Genomic DNA, 19,324 nt, shown 5'->3' with positions numbered 1-19,324 from the left:
GTCACGTGTCTCAAGTGCAACCCTTCCATTGTCCCCTGCTACCTTGTAAAATATGGAAGAATGGGAAGCAGAAGCCGTGATGCAGGGAATCTCTCTGACTTCCCCTGGGGACAGTCTGCAGACAGCCAGTACTTGGACTGGAGCCCCAGTGCCACTGCTGACGGTGGATGTGACGAATTAGGTTGTAATCCAGCCTCAGAAGTGTACTCTCCCACTCCACATTTGCAGGGTGCTCGGGAGAATTGGATTTGGGGGAGGATGTAGCACCCTGCACTGTCCCAAGCACTGTGGTTGACACACCGTCGTCCATGTCATCTGTGCTAATGCAGTCACCTCACGGGTCTCCCTGCCTCCCCTCCCTGGCCCCAGTTCCCTTCTATCGTCCTTCCCACAGTTGGCAGAGTTACTTTACTTCTAGCCTGCTTGGAGAATAGTATTATATGGCCTCCTCCACTGTGTTGCCCAGAGGCCCTGATGGAAAAGGCACAAACTCCTTAGCAAGGTAGATAAAACCCTTTGATCTGCCCACCTGATCTAATTCTGCAGGTTTGGCCACAGAGCCCACCCACCGTGCCCCTCTGCTCTGGGTGCCCTGACACACAGCTGCTCATGGCTTCTCAGATGCCCGTGTGCTTTCAGTACCTGAATTGTTTGCGTGTCTCATTCCCTTTTCCTTAAATGCCTTTGCCTCTTTCTGGCAAGCTCCTATTCATCCTCAATGACCAGTTTATAAATTTCTCCCCCTGAGAACCCCTGAGTTTGTTTCTTTTCTTGGTGCATCCCTGATCCTTGGAGATGTCCCTGGATCCCTTCTGTTTTACCCAGTGTATTCACTGGCGCCCCCATTTCCAAGCATCTGGGTCACCTTTGTCTTCCCAGAGCCAGCCACGATGCTTTTCATCCTTCGGCTTGGTATGTATTTGCTCACATAAGAAATAAACAAAGGCTGTTTTCCAGGAATCAGGCGGCTTTGGGGAATAACTGAGGATGTGGAAGCAAGAGACACTTTCAGTTCTTGGGCTTTTCCCCTTTTTTTGTTAGCAGGAGTAACAGCCCGGTGGAGGTCAGAAGGTCAGGAAAAATGTGGTTGAGATCCTAATTGTTTCTCAAGGTTCTTCTTCCTTATCCACTGCAGCTGAGTTCAAGAAGTGTCATTTATCCTTTGTTTTCTGGAGTTTGCCTTCTTGAAACTCAGTGCTTTTTAGCCTGTGAGTTTCTGCAGCCAACAGGAAACTCATGAATAGTTGTTCAAAATCGAACCAAACCGAACAAAAACCAACACAAAGCCTTACTCTACTATGGCCTCTTCCTAGAAACCTTCCAGCCTTCAGCCTCTTGTCTGATTGCCTGTCTCATGTGAAGTGATATCATCTGCTTGATTCTTGAATTTTTGGTGGCATACCTTGGTCTGTTGATCACTTCACTTCACCTGTGCTGGTCTTGCCCTGCCAGTGAGCTTGCAAGAGAACAGAACCATGTGATCCTGATTGCCTTTCCAGTTTCCCAGTAAGTTGAGGCTGAGGGCCTTGCTGAGTGCTGGGCACACTTTAGGGTCTCACCTGGTACAGTAAGTCCCCTGCGTTCAAACCTTTAAGTTGAACTTTCAAAGATGTGAATGTGCATTGAACACCTAATGGAATTAGAGGCCCAGAGAAAGGATTAAGAGAAACAACAGGAAGTAAGGAAGTAACTGAGGGACCAAAGAGATTCACGATGCAGTAAATGGCAAGGGGGATTGCTTTATTTGAGGAGGCACTGTTAGTTTTCGAGGCATGGGAAAGCTCATGAAGGTTGCAGCAGCCGTCCGGAATACAATCCAGTGCTACCATGTCTTCTATGACAAGGGAAAAGGAGCTGCTACCCAGATGTTGCTGGATCATTTTTTTCCCAGAGAGTAGATAGAATTGAATCCTGCGAGGAACCAGAACCTGTGCCAGCAGCATCAGGCACGAGTGAAACTGCAGCCTGCCCTCGTCTCCTGCTACTGACGACCCTTCAGTTCTCCCGTCTCGTGCGTCCTGCCCCTCCTCCAGTCAGTGACTCTTCTTGCCTGTCCCTCATTGCCAGCCCCTGCTGGCCAGCGGCTGTGCTGTTACTATTGGACTTTTCAAGATGCAAGATGGAAGAGTCAAAGTGTTTTATTTTTTGTCTTTGTTTTTTATGTATTATTTGTGGGAAAAGTATTCCACATCTATTACAGTACTGTAGAGCCGATTGTGTCAGTTGGGTCCTTAGGCTAACTTTGTGGGACTTAATGAACAAACTGGACTTACGAGCACGCTCTCAGAATGGAACTCGTTTGTCGGTTGCTGCTGCTGCTGCTAAGTCACTTCAGCCGTGTCCGACTCTGTGTGACCCCATAGACAGAAGCCCACCAGGCTCCCCCGTCCCTGGGATTCTCCAGGCAAGAACACTGGAGTGGGTTTCCATTTCCTTCTCCAATGTGTGAAAGTGAAAAGTGGAAGTGAACTCGCTCAGTCGTGTCCGACCCTTAGCGACCCCACGGACTGCAGCCTACCAGGCCTCTCCACCCATGGGATTTTCTAGGCAAGAGTACTGGAGTGGCTTGCCAGTGCCTTCTCCATTTGTCGGTTGAGGACTTACTAATTCAGTGAGCTCAGGGAACTTTTGCTGGTGCTCTTTCAAAATTCACTCCATAAAGCCTTTGATCAATTTTAAGTAAAACTGGGCAAAAGCCACTGGCCTCTTGGAGACTTCTCACGGTGCTCTTCCCAATACCAAAGGACAGGGCAGGAAGCTCTGCTGTTGGCTCATGGTTCTTTGCCAAGCAGAGCTACCCTGTGTGGCTTCTTTCTCGTCTCGCCTTGCCTATCACTCACCATATACTCATCTCGACTCTGGCAGAGCTGAGGGCATCTTCCATCCACCCGCTCGTCTGAGTGAGCAGGCTATTTGATCTGATGATCACACGTGTCCATACTTTTGTCACTCTTCTCCTCTGAAGTAAACATCCTCATTCCCCTTTTGCTTCCCCCAGCTCCCTCCCAGTCAACAGCAATATTCATTCCAGGGAGTTTGGTTTTTCAGGAATGAAGTCAGAGGCTACTGCTCCACTGAGAGTCAAAGGGGTATTTGAGCAGAAAGAGCCCACCGAGCTCTCCGTTAGAACTAGGGGAGCATGAGGGCTTCTTTAATGGTCAGGGGGGTGGTTAGCAGATAGTCTCGGATTCTGGTTCAGTTCTGGGGAGCCAGGCCTTTGAGGGATACTGGAAGAGAGCCCTACATGGAGGTATCAGTTGGGATGTTGCCAAGAGCTCAGTCTTGGAGTCAGAGAGCAAACCCAGCTCTCTGCTACTGGCTGTGTGGGACATTATGGGTCTTCTCTGGGCCATGAGGTCTACATCTGCAAAATGGGCATAATGTTGCTTACTTCCTAGGGTTGTTACGAGATAGTAGGTGCCGAATTTACTCATTCATTCTTTCCATAAACATTCATTCAACACCTATAACAGTGTGAGGTGCCAAGGATTAGGACAGATGTGGTTCTGATTCTCATTGAGCTAACAGACTAGACCAGGGTGAGAAAGACAAAGATGCCCATTAAAAATGAGCAAGTAAATAACAACTATTATTTCATTTGTTATTGATGTTACTCATTTACAAATGTTAAAAATGAGGTATATTCTTATTACTAAGAAGTAGCCCTACTACTAGGCCTAGGGCTATGAAGGCCTAAATGCTGAGTTAGAAAATGATAATAAATAGCTAGTTTGGAGAAGGTGGTCAAGCATGGCTGCTCTGAGGAGGTGACCTTGGTTTCCTTCCACCCCCTTCCATGCTAGGGAGTGTTAGGTGCAAGGTTTTGTGCTTTTCTCTAAAGCAGAGCTTAGAGATGAGCACTCTAAGGTGGAGAATAATAAATAACTAGTGATGCCACAGGATGGGAGGAGATGATGACAGAGTTCTTCGTGTGGTGAGCATCACATTTCACAAGCGAAGCTGTGGAGAGCTTCATGGGTTTTGTCTTTTACACCAACCTTGTGAGATGCGTGGGGCCCACGTGGTCTTTTCCACGGTACAGAGGAGGGAACAAGCCTGGAGACTGTGCGACTGCTCAGAGTTCCCGCAGTAGGTGGTGGAGGGCAGGCCTGGGCCACTCGGTTGCTGCCTCGGAAGCAGAGCCCACAGATGTGGCCCCTGGCCTTGCATTCAGACCCATGCTTCTCAGCTTCAAAAGCTCATACTGTTTGTTTCAAAGGCTCAACAGATGTAAAGTTTCTTTTCTAGGAATAAGACATTTCTTGACAACTTTATCAAGTATAACAGATCTTTGCTTTTTTTTTTTTCCTTGTGGTCTTCCAAGCTTCTGGTTAGAGAAAAAGAAAAAAAAAAGTGTCTTAAATCCATCACTGTTAACTCCCTGTGACAGGGAAGAATGAATATAGTTATAATTTAATAGTTCAAAAAAATAATAATGCTGAAAGCTGTCTATGAAAGACTGAATGTCAAAGTAAAAAGTGTACATACTTGTAAATAAGGACATTTTTTAATATGTTTATTTTCTTTGCATTTTTTAAAATTGAAGGGATAGTTTAATTAATAAGTATGTCAGGTTTATTGCTGCAAAAATAAAATATCTGCATATCAGAATCACCTGAGGAGGTTTGAGAACTACTGACCCCTGGATCTCACTCCCAGAGGCTCGGATGTCATCCATCTGGGTGTGGCTTGGGCATCAGGAGTTTGAAAATCTCTCCAGGTGATTCCAATGTAGCCAGGGTTTGAAAGCCCTGTTTAGACCCTCAAAGCTGCTGCTATTAATGAGCACGTTCAGGAGAGCCAGCTGGGCAGGGAGAGCCAAGTTGAGGACCCCACCCCTGAATGCTCATCCTGTTCTTTTTTATATATATTTGTTTTTATTTATTTATTTGGCTACACTGGGTCTTAGTTGCGGCACTCAGGATCTTTGATCTTCACTGTACCATGAGAACTCCTAGTTGCTGCACGTGGGATCTGGTTCCCTGACCAGGGGTCGAACCCGGGTCCCCTGCGTTGGGAGCATGGAGTCTTAGGCACTGGACCATCGGGGAAGTGTCTGACATTCTGCTCTTGGTTGGGATTTGGGTCATGAACAGTAACAACAACAACAGTAATAGTGTGGTGGAGGCCCTGCACCTACCCTGTTGCCCAGTGCACTGATAATTTCTGCAAGGTGCTTCCAGCTGGATGTCGACAGTGCTTCTGTAACAGTGCACTTGAGAGACGCCTATTAGATGCCACAATTCAGGGCTGTGGATCCCGAGGCATGGCAGCCCTTAACCAACTTGGGAGTGATGTGGGACTCGTGACACTGATTCTCAGTCAGTGAAGAATCTTGGAGAAAGGTTTTGTTTGTCCAAGCGTGGCTTTTGATGGGTTGTCTGTATTCCTGCAGGGACAGCATGATCACTGTTTCATCTCCCTGGAGTGACTCTGTGTTTCCCCCTCCTTGGGGAAAGGTTTAACAACTGGGTCAACCACAGCATTTCTTCTGATGGTTGTGGGTTTGATCTGTGTTCAAGTTCCCCAGACCCTGAGCTGTTCTTTACTTGAGGAAGAAGATCCTGTTTCCAGACTCTCATGGCCTGAGAGGCTTGATCGGAACATGTCACTCCAGCAGATGGTGGCCCTGCAGCTTTGGCCAAGGTTGTCCATCCCAAAGCTGAGGGTGTGTTGGCCTGTCCCCACCACCCTGGTGCTGGGCATCACACCTATTGGCTGGGTCCCCTGTGTGCTGCCTGACCTCACCACACATCCCTCCCCTTGAGACCAGAGGGTCCATCATGGGATGCTGTGAGATCAGAGGTGTATCTGAGTGGGGCCTTTAGGGAGAAGGCAGCTGCTTTAAGAGTGTCTTCTGTTTTCTGTCTCTAGCCCTGGAGCAGCTGCTGACAGAGCTGGATGACTTCCTCAGGATTCTTGACCAGGAGAATCTGAGCAGCACAGCCGTGGTGAAGAAGAGTGGCCTGGCTGAGCTTCTCCGCTTATACACCAAGAGCAGCAGTGAGTGTGGTCGGGGCCTTGGTGAAGGGTCCCCGTGGAAACAGGGAGACGGTTGTCTGTGTGTTAGAGCTGCCGTGATAACGGCCCCCGGACTGGGTTAAACAACAGGAGCTCATTTTCTCACAGTTCTGGAGGCTGAAAATCTGTGATCGAGGTGTTGACAGGGTTGGTTCCTCCTGAGACTGGTCTCCTTGGTGTATGGATGGTCCTCTTCTCCCTGAGCGTTCATGCCGTCTTCCTGTGCGTGCATGTCAGTGTCCAAACCTCCTCTCCTGTAACGACACCATTCATATTGAACAGGGCCCACCCCAGCGCCCTCATTTAATCTTAATTATCTCTTTAAATATCCTTTCTCCAAATATAGTCACATTCTGAGCTGTTCAGGGTTAGGACTTAATTTATGCATTTTTAGCAGGACACAGCAGATGGTAACAATAGTACAGAAGGGATGGGACGTGTGTGGCAGCCCCACGAACTCTCAACACAGTAGCCTGCAAAGAGGGTTTAAACAGTGTTTTCAAACTATTTTTTCTATGGTTGAAAGTAGAGAAGGGAAAATAAACTAGTATTATAATAATAGCTAGTGCTTCATTGGGTGCTTCCCACCTGCACATGTGTTAACGAGGCTTCATGTTCAAAACACTCCTATGAGGTCGGTGCTATTATTACAGATGAAGAGACTGAGGTCTAGAAAGTCTAAATAGCTTGTCCAGAGTCATACAGCCCAAAGGAAAACTGGAAAACATTGCTGTAAGACTGTATATCACAGGGCTTTCCTGAATCCTCCTGCCAATGGAGGAGATGCGGGTTTGATCCCTGGTTTGGAAAGATCCCCTGGAGAAGGGGATGGCAACCCACTCCAGTGTTCTTGCCTGGAGAATCCCAGGAACAGAGGAGCCTGGCGAGCTATAGTCCATGGGGTTGCAAAAGAGTCAGATATGACTTAGTGACTAAACAACAACAAATCGAAGAACCCTGAATTAATTATCTTTTCTTTGTTTTTAATCAAGCTAGATTCTGTATCCAGTCAAGTACACAGATTCTTGGGTAGTCAATTCAGTGAGTTTTGACAACTGTATACACATGTGTGTGCGTGCATGCTAAGCCCTCTATTAAAATTTTTAATAGAGGAGGGCAAATTCAACCTACAGACTACAAGAGTAGTAAAGAATATTATGAGCAGTACTACTTTATTCTTATCACTTTAATTTTCTCTTCAGTGGTTTTAATTGAGAATGTAGTGTCCGACTCTTTGTGACCCTATGGACTGCAGCCCACCAGGCTCCTCTGCCCATGGAATCCTCCAGGCAAGAATACTGGAGTAGGTTGCCATGCCCTCCTCCAGAGGATATTCCTGATCCAGGGATTGAACCCAGGTCTCTCATATCTTCTGCACTGGCAGGTGGGTTCTTTACCACTAGCGCCACCTGGGAAGCTCATACCCCTGTGCACCCAGCACCCAAAATAAGACACGGAACATTTCTGTTGTCTTGGGAGCATTTCTGTCTTTCAAGGGCAAGAATTCGTCCCCACCCACCCCAAGGCAAGCATTGTTCAGATTTCTTCCACCATCGATTAGTGATGCCCTTTCTGGATTTTCCTATAAATGAAATTGGACGGTTTGTCCTTTGGGTTGGGCCCCTTTCACTCAGGAGATTCTGCCATGCCATGGGTTGCATCAGTAGTTCCTTTTATTCCTGATTGGTTTTCCATTCTGTGAATATACCGCAACCTGTTTATCCAGTTCATTTGTTGATGGTCATTTGGTTTATTTGCAGATTTGGGCTGTTAGGAATAATAAGACTGCTTTGAACAGCCTTGTGCAAGTCTTCTTGTAGACATATGGTTTCATTTCCAGCACAATTTTTTTTTTTAAAAGAAGAGCCTTCTTGTGAAGTCATAACAGTTTAGTCAAGTTTATTTTTATATCGGATGTTTGAGAACTGAAAGTGATATTTTAGGATCGTAAGAGGGCATCAAATCCATCTGCCTCACAGTGGGAGCAGCTCAGATCCATGCCAGGGAGAGAGGTGCACCTGCTCTGGCCATCACAGTCAGGAACTTCTCCCTGACATCGAGCCTGAATCCACTGGGCAACATTTCAAAGTCCCTTTTCCTTTTCTTTGTTCCCTGTGGAATTAGTTTCTATTGTCTGAATATCAGAGAAGTTATAAAAGCCAAAGCATGTTGTTATATGCCTGGCAGCCTTCTCTTCTGTCGGCATAATCTGGCTCCCTTAGCCTTTCATCAAAGGCATTTTCTTGGAGCCCCTTCAGCCCCTTCATTGCCTTTGAGCTCTGCAGGCCACCCCCTGGTTCCCAGGCTCCTCCTGGCTTTGTAGTGAGCGTCTGCTGACCCGCCTTGAGTTCTGATCAGCAGTACATCAAAGGTGGGACGAATGGATGGGAAATGCATGTTCCAAAGCAGGTGAGAGAGGAATGAGTCACTCCGCAGAGGGACTCATTGGTGGAACCCTTTAAAGAGCATACTTCCAGACCATTTAGATGTGCTCCAACTTGAGAATGTTTGATGATAAAGAACACCTCTGTTGGGAATTGAAAAACACCCCAGTGGTGGCGTCTGACCCCTGGTTTCTGGTTCTCACCACTCCATCAGAGCCCCTGGTGCAGAGGTCCCTTTCTGGTTTACTGTGACTTCCTGTAGGTGACCTCTGTTTTATCCTTAATCTTTGTATGTTTGGCTCTTATAAAATCAGGCCCCCCCTCCTTGTTCTCTGCAGCATGAATGGCTGCAGGAGCTGCCGACAGCGGGTCAGGGGGCTCCCCAGTGTGAGTCGCCCCCAGAGTGCACCCAGACTACAGATAAACATGCAAAGCCATACTGGGACCTTTGGCTGTCACTTCTGTTCAGGTGGCGCTAGTGGTAGAGAATCTGCCTGCAATGCAGGAGACATAAGTGACACAGGTTCAATCCCTGGGTTGAGAAGATCCCCTGGAGAAGGGCATGGCAACCCACGCCAGTATTGTTGCCTGGAGAATCCCATGGGCAGAGGAGCATGGTGGGCTACAGTCCATAGGGTCACAAAGAGTCAGACACAACTGAAGCGACTTCGCATACAAGCTCTGTTCTCCAGGCCAATGCCCACGGGTTCAGTTCAGTTCAGTCGCTCAGTCGTGTCCGACTCTCCGCGACCCCATGAATCACAGCACGCCAGGCCTCCCTGTCCATCACCAACTCCCAGAGTACACTCAAACTCATGTCCACAGAGTCGGTGATGCCATCCAGCCATCTCATTCTCCGTCGTCCCCTTCTCCTCCCGCCCCCAACCTTTCCCAGCATCAGAGTCTTTTCCAGTGAGTCAACTCGTCGCATGAGGTGGCCAAAGTATTGCAGTTTCAGCTTTAGCATCAGTCCCTCCAATGAACATCCAGGGTTGATCTCCTTTAGAATGGACTGGTTGGATCTCCTTGCAGGGGTGGGTAGCCACTATTTATAAGTTTCCCCTTCTGGTTCTCTTAGCATCTTCTCATGTTGCAGAGTGGTTACAATAGCAACTGACATTTTTTCCCCCTTTTTAAAAATATTTATTTATCTTTAATTGAAGGGTAATTGCTTTACAATATTGTGTTGGTTTCTGCCATCCATTGACATGAACCAGCCATAGATATACATAGGCCCCTCCCTCTTGAACCTCCCTCCCACCTCCCGCCCCATCCCACCCCTCTAGGCTGTCACAGAGCACTGGGTTGAGCTCCTGGGTCGTACAGCAAATTCCCGTTTGGTATCTGTTTCACCGGTGGTAGTGGATAAGTTTCCATGCTACTCTCTCAGTTCGTCCCGCCCTCTCCTTCCTCCACTGTGTCCGCAAGTCTGTCCTCTGTGTCTGCGTCTCCATGGCCATGTGTGGCAGAGCCCAGCATAGGCTTGGGCCAGCCGACCTAACCCTGATGCTGCCCTCCCCTCTTCACGGTCCAGGCTAGTCTGCCCCAGGTTAATTACTGAGCTGCACAGGATAGAATGCACAGCCCCTTAAACTGAAAGCATTCTTTTTTTTTCTCTCTCTCAGCTTCCCAGACCTGCCTCACTGTGTGTCTTCCGGAAAATGAACTCAGCTTGCCTGGACTTGTAGGTGGAGACAGGCTGATCATTTCAAGATAGCCTGTGATCTCCACTGGCTGAGCTGTTGTTTACTTCCACACCTTTGGGGCAGAGTATGAGTGTATGTGTGTGTGTCTGTCTGTACTTTTCACATCGAACTGTCTGTTCTCTGAGCTTTCATGTATAAATAGTATTCAATTTCTACACTCTTCTTCTTTTGTCTCAGTAGTGAGATTAAGGCATGGATTGAAGTCTATTTATTGGGATCCTGATATCTTTTCCTGTCCTAAGCCTGAGGGCTCCCCATTACCCTGCTCAGAGACTCTGGGAACATTTCTGGGGCTGCCCTTGTAATGGGACGTGATTTGAACGTTTAGCCTATCCAGCTGTGATGGAGAGGGTCTGGGCCCCTCCTCCCTCCCCCTCACCACCACCCTCTTCAGTCAAGGATTGTTTTCCCTGGATCCACACACTTGGTCAGAGCGTTGTGAGCTCTCCTTTCCTCCCTACCTGTAGTATTGTCACTCCCCACATACCTGTGCAACTGTCCGTCCAGATCTGCCTCCCTCTCCCTCCCTCCCGCCTGCCCCTGCCCCAGTGGGTTCGTGAAGCCAGAGACAATGTCTGTTTTGTTCTCTGCTGTGTCCCCAGCACCTCGCACGGTGCTGAAAATAAATGAGAGAATGAGAGAAATTCCCCAGCCCCAAGACTGCCTCCCAGAGCTGGGACAGCTCATCAGCCTCCCCTTTCCAGGGCCCAGTTCACAGGACTGCAGACGGTCCTGGGAGCCTGTTACTTACTTATTGGATTCTGGGGGATTAGCAACACTGAGATCAATACTTAGTCAAGCAGAGCCTGCAGACTGTCCAAGGAGGGACACGCAGCCTTGTGACATGGACCAGAGCCAGTTTAATCTGCAGTTTACAAATGGCCATTTTGGGGAAGAATCACCTGCTCAGAATTTCACAGTTAAAACAATAATCAACAATATCTTGCCTTTTATTTTTTTGAAAGGAGTGTGGGCTTAGTCAACAATTTCAGAAAAGAATTGAATGTGAAATGAACGTTAAACCCTATTTACATTGCTTTGATTCCTTTTGTGACCTTTCTTGGTGTCATAAGAATATTTTCGTGGATTTTGTGGCTTGCCTCTACATTCTGCTCTGTGTTATTTTTATGTTTAGTGCTGCTGCCTGTGCACATTGCCCCGTGTTGGCAGTTTGTGTGCTTTTTCTTTTTTTCTATTCTGAAACATAATCCTTTAATTTTTGGATGCCTTTATAAACAGCAGACATAGAGCTGCTTTGTTATTTTTCACAGGTGGGTAGTGTCCCCTGATGAATGAGAAGTGTTCAACTAGTTCAGCTAGCCCATTGCTAGTGAGCATATAAGTTTTGTTCTTTAAAAAAAATTCTTATAGAACATGGCAATGAACACCCTCAAATAAAATTTGTTTTCATGCTGGAGTTTATCTTCAAAATACTTGAATATTTTTCAGTTCAAAATATTGGTTTCTGATAAGGAAAGTGCTGGGTTAAAGACCAGGAATACTTAAATAAATCCTCTAAAATCAGTTCCACAATGTTCAGCCCATTTACACACTCTCCAGTAATCCATTTATTTTTAAAGGTGACCAGCTATTACCTATGTTGATGTGCTATGGTTTTTTCACCGTTTTCCTATTATTGAGCCTTTGAGTTATTTGCTAGAATTTCGATTGTCTTTTTTTCTTTTTTTTTTTAACTTTATTTTTGTGCTAAGCCTTTGTTGCTACATGGGGGCTTTCTCTAGTTGTGATGAGCAGGGGCTACTCCCTGGTTGTGGTGTATGGGCTTCTCATTGCAGTGGCTTTCGTGGTGGAGCACGGGCTCTAGGCACACAGACTTGAGTAGCTGGGGTGCACAGGCTTAGTTGCCCCGTGGCACGTGGGCTCTTACTGGACCAGGCATCAAACTGGTATACCCTGCACTGACAGGTGGATTCTTAACCACTGGACCACCAGGGAAGTCCTAAGCTGTCATTTACAATCTTAGTTATAAGGTTACTTTACTCTTTCAGATTGCCTAATATTTGGGTTTTGAACTCTTGAGAGCTTCAGTTACGTACAAATAGGAAATATGTATGTATGCATGTGTGCTCAGTCGTGTCTGGCTCTTTGCAACCCCATGGACCATAGGCTCCTCTGAACATAGGATTACCCAGGCAAGAATACTGGAGTGGGTTGCCATTTCCTTTTACAGGGTGTCTTTCCAACCTAGGGATCAAACCCAAGTCTCCTGCATCTCCTGCATTGGCAGGCAGATTCTGTATCACTGAGTCACCTGGGAAGCCCCAGAAATAGGCAGTATTTCATCACAATTGTTTTCCATACTATGCAGACAAGAAAACCAAGGCACACAGGTTAGGTGTTTTGCTCAGAATTACTACTGATGGCAGAGTTTGGCTGAGGACCATCCCCCCACCCCCGACCCTATCTCCTGCCTCCCTCAGCAGAGTGCTTTTCCCCATGCCATGTTCTGGATAAGGTACAGAGGCAGCCCTTTAGTGGAAGTATGCAAGCTGTGGGTAACTGCATTTAGACCTCGTAGTTCCATCCCATTGGCTGCTGCAGCCCTTGGTAGAGGGATGACATTGCTGACTGGCCCTGGCAGGGATGGGCACCAGGGTGGCAATCCCACAGCCGATGGAGGAAGCTCCATCCAGCCGTGTCCTCCTCATTTCTCTGGGTTCTCCAGGACTCTGTGGAGGCAGGCCTGCTGGCTGGAGTCCGGGCGGTCTGTGGTGGGAAACTGGCTGAACCGCCTCCTTTGCCAGGGGTATGGATTGGGCTCCTTGGCTCAGTAGCACTGTCCAGCCACTGGAATTTATCAGCCACAAGTTTCTAGGAAAAGCAAATTAAGAATTGCAAAGAAATTCAGGAGGATTGCTAAGAGAAAATCACTGGGATGAGCCTCCTCTGTAGGCTTCCGAAGAAAGGGTCCTTGGGGCATTGGGAACTGTATTAGAAGACAAGCCTTTCTCTGTTGAGATGTGCAGGGGGAAGGTGACAACTTGTACAGAAATGTTTTTAAAGGAAGGGAAGGGTTGTGCTGCTGAAGGTAGAGCAGGCAACTGTTGGTGCCGCAGGCCGGCATCCCAGCACAGTCACCCCTCCAGAAACAGAGCTCAGGCCCCTACAGCAGCACTCCACCTGGAGGCCTGGAAGCTAAACTTCCAGATCCTCAGTGTGACCCATCTTATATAGACCCGTCTTATATATATGGGCTCTGATCAGCCCACGTGTGTAATTCAAACTAGGTTGAGAATGACTGATAGGAAATGTTTCACAATTTAAATGAAAGGCTAGGAAAAACCAGAGAAATCTCTGCTTGGTGGAGTATAAGGCAGATCTTTACGCTATGGGTGCTTTTCCACATAAGACTTGTATTCCCAAAGCTCCCCTTCTGCACCCTCCCTTTCTGTCCTCTCCCCTCTTCCAAGGACAGAAAACTTGAGTCAGCAAACTAGGCATTTCTTTTTCTGGAAATCTGTCAACTCTTTCTATAATGGACTCTTCCGATCAACTGAAAACGTTGTATGCTTTTCCTGGAATCCAGGCTGATGACAGTGTCTCGAGGGTGGGGGTGGGGGGTGTTTCTCTCTGTAAGCCCTTTCCCTTCATGAAATCACCTGGAGCCTCTGTCTTCCATCCCGCTCCTGCAGGTTCTGATGAGGAATACATTTATATGAACAAAGTGACAGTCCACAAGCAGCAGAATGCCGAGTCCCAAGACAAAGGTATGGGATTACTGCCGATGGACTGCCCGGCTCCCAGGAGGGCGGCAGGTTTAAGCCTTGGTCCCACACCACCCCTCCTTCCTTCCAGCCAGCACCACAGACAGGCCTGGTGGGGTTATTTTGGGAAGTCCTATTTTAGTTGATGGTATTCTGGGTTGATGTATTTTGGGGAAGTTTCACCAACCAGGCCACCTCCTTGCCTCTTAAAGGTCTCACGTCCCCTTCTTGGATAAGGCATCTGTGCCTAAAATCTCTCAGCGTTTCCCAGCATCACCCCAGAAATAGGAAGTTATAATTCAGATGTTCTAAGAAAGCAGCTGTGTATGGTGCTGATCCCATGGCCCCAGCTTTATGACTTTTGATAAGTCTGGATTTTATGAGTGTGTGTGGGGGGAGATAGGAGTGATGGGGAGGAAATGGTGCTGTCAGCAGTTGCCTTAATATTCGAAGGTTTTGTTCAAAGGTGATCTCTTGGCAGAACATTTTATCTTCCATTGGAAGGACATAGCGTCTTCCATGGTGTCTTACACTCTTGCTCTGTTCTGCTCTCTGCTTTTCTATGAAAACCCCAAGGACTGGGTCCAGCAGATCCCAGGGAGGTCCGAGGTTTGCACAGCTGCCTAGTTGCAGAGCACAGGGGATTAGAGGCCCCTTCTCCCAACTCTCAAGCCCATAACTCAAATGCAGAGGCTTAGCAAGAGGTGGGAACACAGCACCCCAAAGCATTCAGTCTGGTAAATCCTTGGCTTCAAGACATCAGTCTGAAAAGCCCCAGGGTCAATTCTGCCTGGGTCTGTCTGTCCTGGCTGAAATGGACTCAGAAGAGCCGTTGGCGCCTTTTTTCCTAAAAACTCACAGATGGTTGGTGGTCCAGTTACCCAGTGTGGCTTTCACCTCCTGCCCCACCACCAAGCATGGGCTCAGCAGAGGTCCCCTGCGTGAAGGCAGCCTATGTGCCTAAGGTTGTCAGCCTGCCTGCCGGGGAAACTGGGAGGTGGACAGACGTAATCACAGGCTCGGTGCTGAGAGCCGCTCAATATAGTGCCCACAGGCAGCTCCTCCACTGCCAGAGCTCTGTGGCCAGATCATTTTGGACATGGGGCAGGTGGAGGAGAGGGTGCAGAACCTGCCAGAAACCTCAAACTAGTTCCTTCTGAGGAATCTGCCCGGGGCCAATCTACCCTATTCTTGGAGGAAAAACAGCACTGGCTCCAGGGACTGCCTGCCTGGGTAATTAACACCTGCTCAAATAGAACTCAGGGCTCATGTGACCAGACATTCCTGGATAATGAGACTCTGCTGGGAAGCTGGGTGCCCCTCACGGAAATCCTCTCTTGCTTGCTGCCCACAGCGCCCGAGGAGCAGAACCCGCTGATCAACGGTGAGCCCCCCCAGCCCTCCTCGGCCCCTCAGAAGAGTCTCCCAGACCTCCCACCCCCCAAGATGGTAAGTGTGGGTCTGGGACTCCTGATTACCCCGATGTGACCCTGTGAGTGTCCAGTGGGTCCTCCAGAGAGCAGTCCACCAAGCATCTGGCATTTTTGGAGCATCCACTATATGGGGGGCGGGAGGAGAAGGGGATGACAGAGGACGAGATGGTTGGATGGCATCACCGACTCAATGGATGTGAGTCTGAGCAAGCTCCGGGAGATGGTGAAGGACAGGGAAGCCTGACGTGCTGCAGGCCATGTGGTCGCAAAGAGTCAGACATGACTTAGCGACTGAAAAACGACTGTGTGTGGGGCCTGGGGTAAGGCACCGGGAGAGGTGGAGACAAGTCAGCCTGCCCTGTGGGTGATCTCATTTGCTCAGCGCAGAGACGAATGGCAGTGGGAGATGAGGGTCACCGTGTGTCCAGATTCTTTTCCAGCATCCCCTGAGCGGGGCCATGCACAGCTGTGGTCACCAGCTCCGGCCACAGTGATCTTTCGGAAACATAAATCACATCACACCACTTCCTGCTTGAAACCCACCAAGAGCTCCCACTGAACTTAGGACAGAACGTCCACACTCCTTCACATGGCCCCAGGGCTCACCCTGTCTGGCCCAGCTGCGTCTCCAGCCTCACCGCATCTGCTCATCACCGGCCTCCCCTCTGTTCCTGGGTTGTGCCCTGTGGTCAGTCCTGCCACAGGGACTTTGCACTTCTTGGGCCCTGACTCTTCAAAGGTTGCCCCTCCTTAGTCTCAGACAGTCTTAGACAGACTCTCCCTGGCCTGCCCACAGGTGAGACATCCAACCTTGGTGCCTGCCTCCATTACTGTCTGCCTTACCACCTAGTTACCCCCTCCATGTTTATCATTTGCCTCCCAGAGCAGATGTAAGCTCCCTGAGGCAGGGGCCACATTCTCATCTACTGCTTCATGTCCTGTGTCTGCACACAGTAGGCCACACATGTATTTATTCATGGATGGATGAGCAGAATTTCGGACTCCTCCAGACCTGGGTTCAGATCCCAGCTCTAGCTCTGCCAGTACTAAGCTCCTTGACCTTAAGCAAGTTATTTAAGGCCTCTGGCCCTTGGTTTCTTGGTGTTTAAATGAGAAGCATGTGAATATCTCTCAACTAAGATCTCTGTTCTTTGGCCTGGCAGACCATGTTGGTATTCAGCGAGGTGAGCGGTAGTATTTACACTTTATGGGAGAGGAACTGGGAGTCAGGAGGCTTATAATGTCCCAGTGTCACACAGCCTCGAAGTGGCAGGACATGAACCCGAGTTCTTTCCGCTCCAGGATCTGGTTGGGGCAGCTTCCTGGGAAAGGGGTGAGCTGGGAAGGATTTCTCAGAACATGAAACTCCATGGTGACTGAGCTCACAGCAAGCCATCCATCGCTGAGTCTGTGGGCTCAGGTCACCACTTGAGGGGGTCCTGACGCCAGACTGGCCACCTTCATTCATGCCTTTCTGGAGGTAGCGTGGTTCTCCCTGCCGCCCTCCCAGCTGGCGGGGCAGGTCAGGAGTGCCTGAGCAGCATCCCACATCTGCGTGACTGCTGGTGGGGACCCTTCATCCCAGGCCAAGGGAGACCTGATGGACTGAGCCTCGGTCCTGGGCAAATGCCGATGATGCGAGTGACTGCTGTGCTGTGAGCCACTGCCGCCCACCCCACCCAAACGTGGTCCTCCCATCACCTGCCAAGAAACAGACTCCGAGCGTGAAAACACGGAGGTAGCGGGGCCAGGATCTGTAAGCAGGTTCTTGGTTTCTGGGCCACTCTTCTGCGGCCTCCTGGACCTTCGCTCGTCTTCTCAGTCAAGCCGAGGTACAAGTTGTGTCTCTTCCAGCTGCGGCTCCCCCTCATTTTGACCCCGGGACTTGGGAAGGGGGCACAGCCTCTCAGCTCCCATCCAGTTGCTGCTGGTTTTAAGGAGGTGGGAGGTGCTATGGTTTTCGGGTGCACCCTAAGCTCTGCAGGCTTCCCTGATAGCTCAGTTGGTAAAGAATCTGCCTGCAATGCAGGAGACCCTGATTTGTTTCCTGGGTCGGGAAGATCTGCTGGAGAAGGGATAGGCTACCCACTCCAATATTCTTGGGCTTCCTTTGTGGCTCAGCTGGTAAAGAATCCGCCCGCAGTGCGGGAGACTTGAGTTCAATCCCTAGGTTAGGAAGATCCTCTGGAGAAGGGAAAGGCTACCCACTCCAGTATTCTGGCCTGGAGAATTCCACTGATATAGTCCATGGGATCGCAAAGAATCAGACACGTCTGAGCAGCTTTCACTTTCACTCACTTAATAAGCTCTGTTCGCTGGATGTGGGGAGGAGAGGTAGCTACTCTGAGCCAGGGCTGGAACTTTCCTAGCCTGAGTTTGTATATCATTCTGACCAGCGTGCCTTTGGCCTCTGTACAGTGGAGGTGCCGCTGCCGGCCCCACGTTGGGCAGCTGCCTATGGACCCACACCGGGCAGAAGGGGTGTGCATGGGGCGGAGCTTCCCAGGCACTGACTCCCTCTGGAAGCCTGTGTTTGAGGAGCATGGTGCTGGACCGGGTGCCCAGGGTCTGGGGCTGGGTTGTGGCTATACACCGATCAGGTCACAGAGTCCGGGACTCCGGCTGGCTTTTCCTACTCCCTTGCCAACCTCCTGTGACCTAGGCACAGAGGCCCTAAGGGCTTGGGGGTGTGAGATGCAGGACCATCAAGCAAGGCCAGGGCAGAAGCCGGCCCCTGGAGAGCGGTCTGCCGGCGTCGGCTGTGTCTGCAGGCTGTCCGGGCCAGGAGAGGCTAGGGAGGAACCTGGTGCTGGAGCGGGGAAGATCCCACCACCTGAGAGTCCACAGCCCTGGAGTGGCCTTTCAGACGTGCGGTGATAGTTCCTGTGGACACAGTCCAGGCCCTGGGGTGACTTCCAGCAGAGCCAGTAACCTTGACAGTCTTCCTACCTTGTGGAATTTCTCTGCCAAGAAGAACCTTTCCTGGGTCCCTCCTAGTCCTGTCTCCATCACCCATCTCCACCCCAGGAGCCTTCCAGGTGTGGAGTGAGGGAGGAGGGAGCAGAACCCTACCCGCCCGCACACACCTGCCTGCTCCCCTCCGGCCTCCGCTCTGGTCCAGTCTGGCTGAAGACTTCGTCCGAGGCCCCCAGAGGAGTGCCGTCAAGGCAGAGCGGGGAACAGCTGTGTCTTCTGGCTCTCATGAGGAGGAGGAGAAACAGAGCAGCAAGTAGTCTGGGAGGAAGGAAAAAGTGTGGCCGCTGGAGCCTGGGCAACCCTGGAATCGCTCTTTCTCGGCCAGAGAAAGCTGTGTCTCTTTCTGCCCTAACCCTGGAGCTTCAGGGCACCGGTGTGGTTTGTCTGCCTGGATGCCCAGTCCTGGGGCTCTCTAGTGGCTGTGGCAGAAGCTGGGTGTCTGCCTGGGGTCCTCAGTGCCCAGGGCTGGCCAGGAGCATGGCCTCTGTCCCAGGCTCAGCCGGTCCAGTACCAGAGGGGGCAGCCAGGGGTCTGGGTGTGGCCAGTGACTCAGGCGGCCGTGGCACGTCCAGGCCGTCGTCGACCCAGCCAGGTGCTGTGGTTTCTGTAGAAGAAACAGATGTTTGCTGGCACCGTTCCGCTCCTGGCCGGCGCGGCCATCTCCACCCCTCCCCTCTGAGGCCTGCTCACGTGTCGGTGCTGGGCTTCTGTGAGGGGAGCAGCTGACGCCACCGACGGCGTCACCGTGGCCGGTCTGGGGAGCCAGGAGCGTGTCAGCTCGCCCCCACCCCGAACCTGCCCCAGTGCACCCTGGGGCTGGTTGCTCAGAACTGCAAGAGCGCCTCAGATCACCTGGGGCCGCCCCTCACCTCCAGCTCTGTGTCTTTCTAAATCAGAACTGGTGACGTACATGCGTGCTTAGTCACTCAGTCGTGTCTGACTCTCTGCGACCCCATGAACGGTAGCCCGCCAGGCTCCTCTGTCCATGGGATTTTCCAGGCATGGACAGGAATATTCCTGACCCGTGGATCAAACCCAGGTCTTCTGCGTTGCAGGCAGATTCTTTACCCACTGAGCCA

The 19,324-nt window shown here is 50.1% G+C and overlaps 1 protein-coding gene across 3 annotated transcripts in view; it reads left to right on the top strand.

The window, feature by feature from the left end:
* Positions 1-19,324, top strand: part of AFAP1L2 (actin filament associated protein 1 like 2) — a 115,187-nt gene that overhangs the window by 67,266 nt on the left and 28,597 nt on the right. For 2 of the 3 annotated variants that reach the window (XM_055424601.2, XM_055424600.2), the window contains exons 2-4: positions 5,875-6,003; positions 13,765-13,839; positions 15,191-15,285. In XM_055424601.2, coding sequence (XP_055280576.1) covers positions 5,875-6,003; positions 13,765-13,839; positions 15,191-15,285 — 299 coding nt within the window. Of the gene's footprint in view, positions 1-5,872; positions 6,004-7,223; positions 7,406-13,764; positions 13,840-15,190; positions 15,286-19,324 lie in introns of those variants that run through there. The other variant, XM_055424602.2, reaches the window with a different exon arrangement.

The sequence above is a fragment of the Moschus berezovskii genome, chromosome 12 (genome assembly GCF_049115385.1).
Source record: "Moschus berezovskii isolate FMDL1 chromosome 12, NW_MosBer_1.0, whole genome shotgun sequence".
In the NCBI taxonomy this organism is placed as follows: Eukaryota; Metazoa; Chordata; class Mammalia; order Artiodactyla; family Moschidae; genus Moschus; species Moschus berezovskii.
This window is presented reverse-complemented; position numbering and strand designations above follow the sequence as displayed.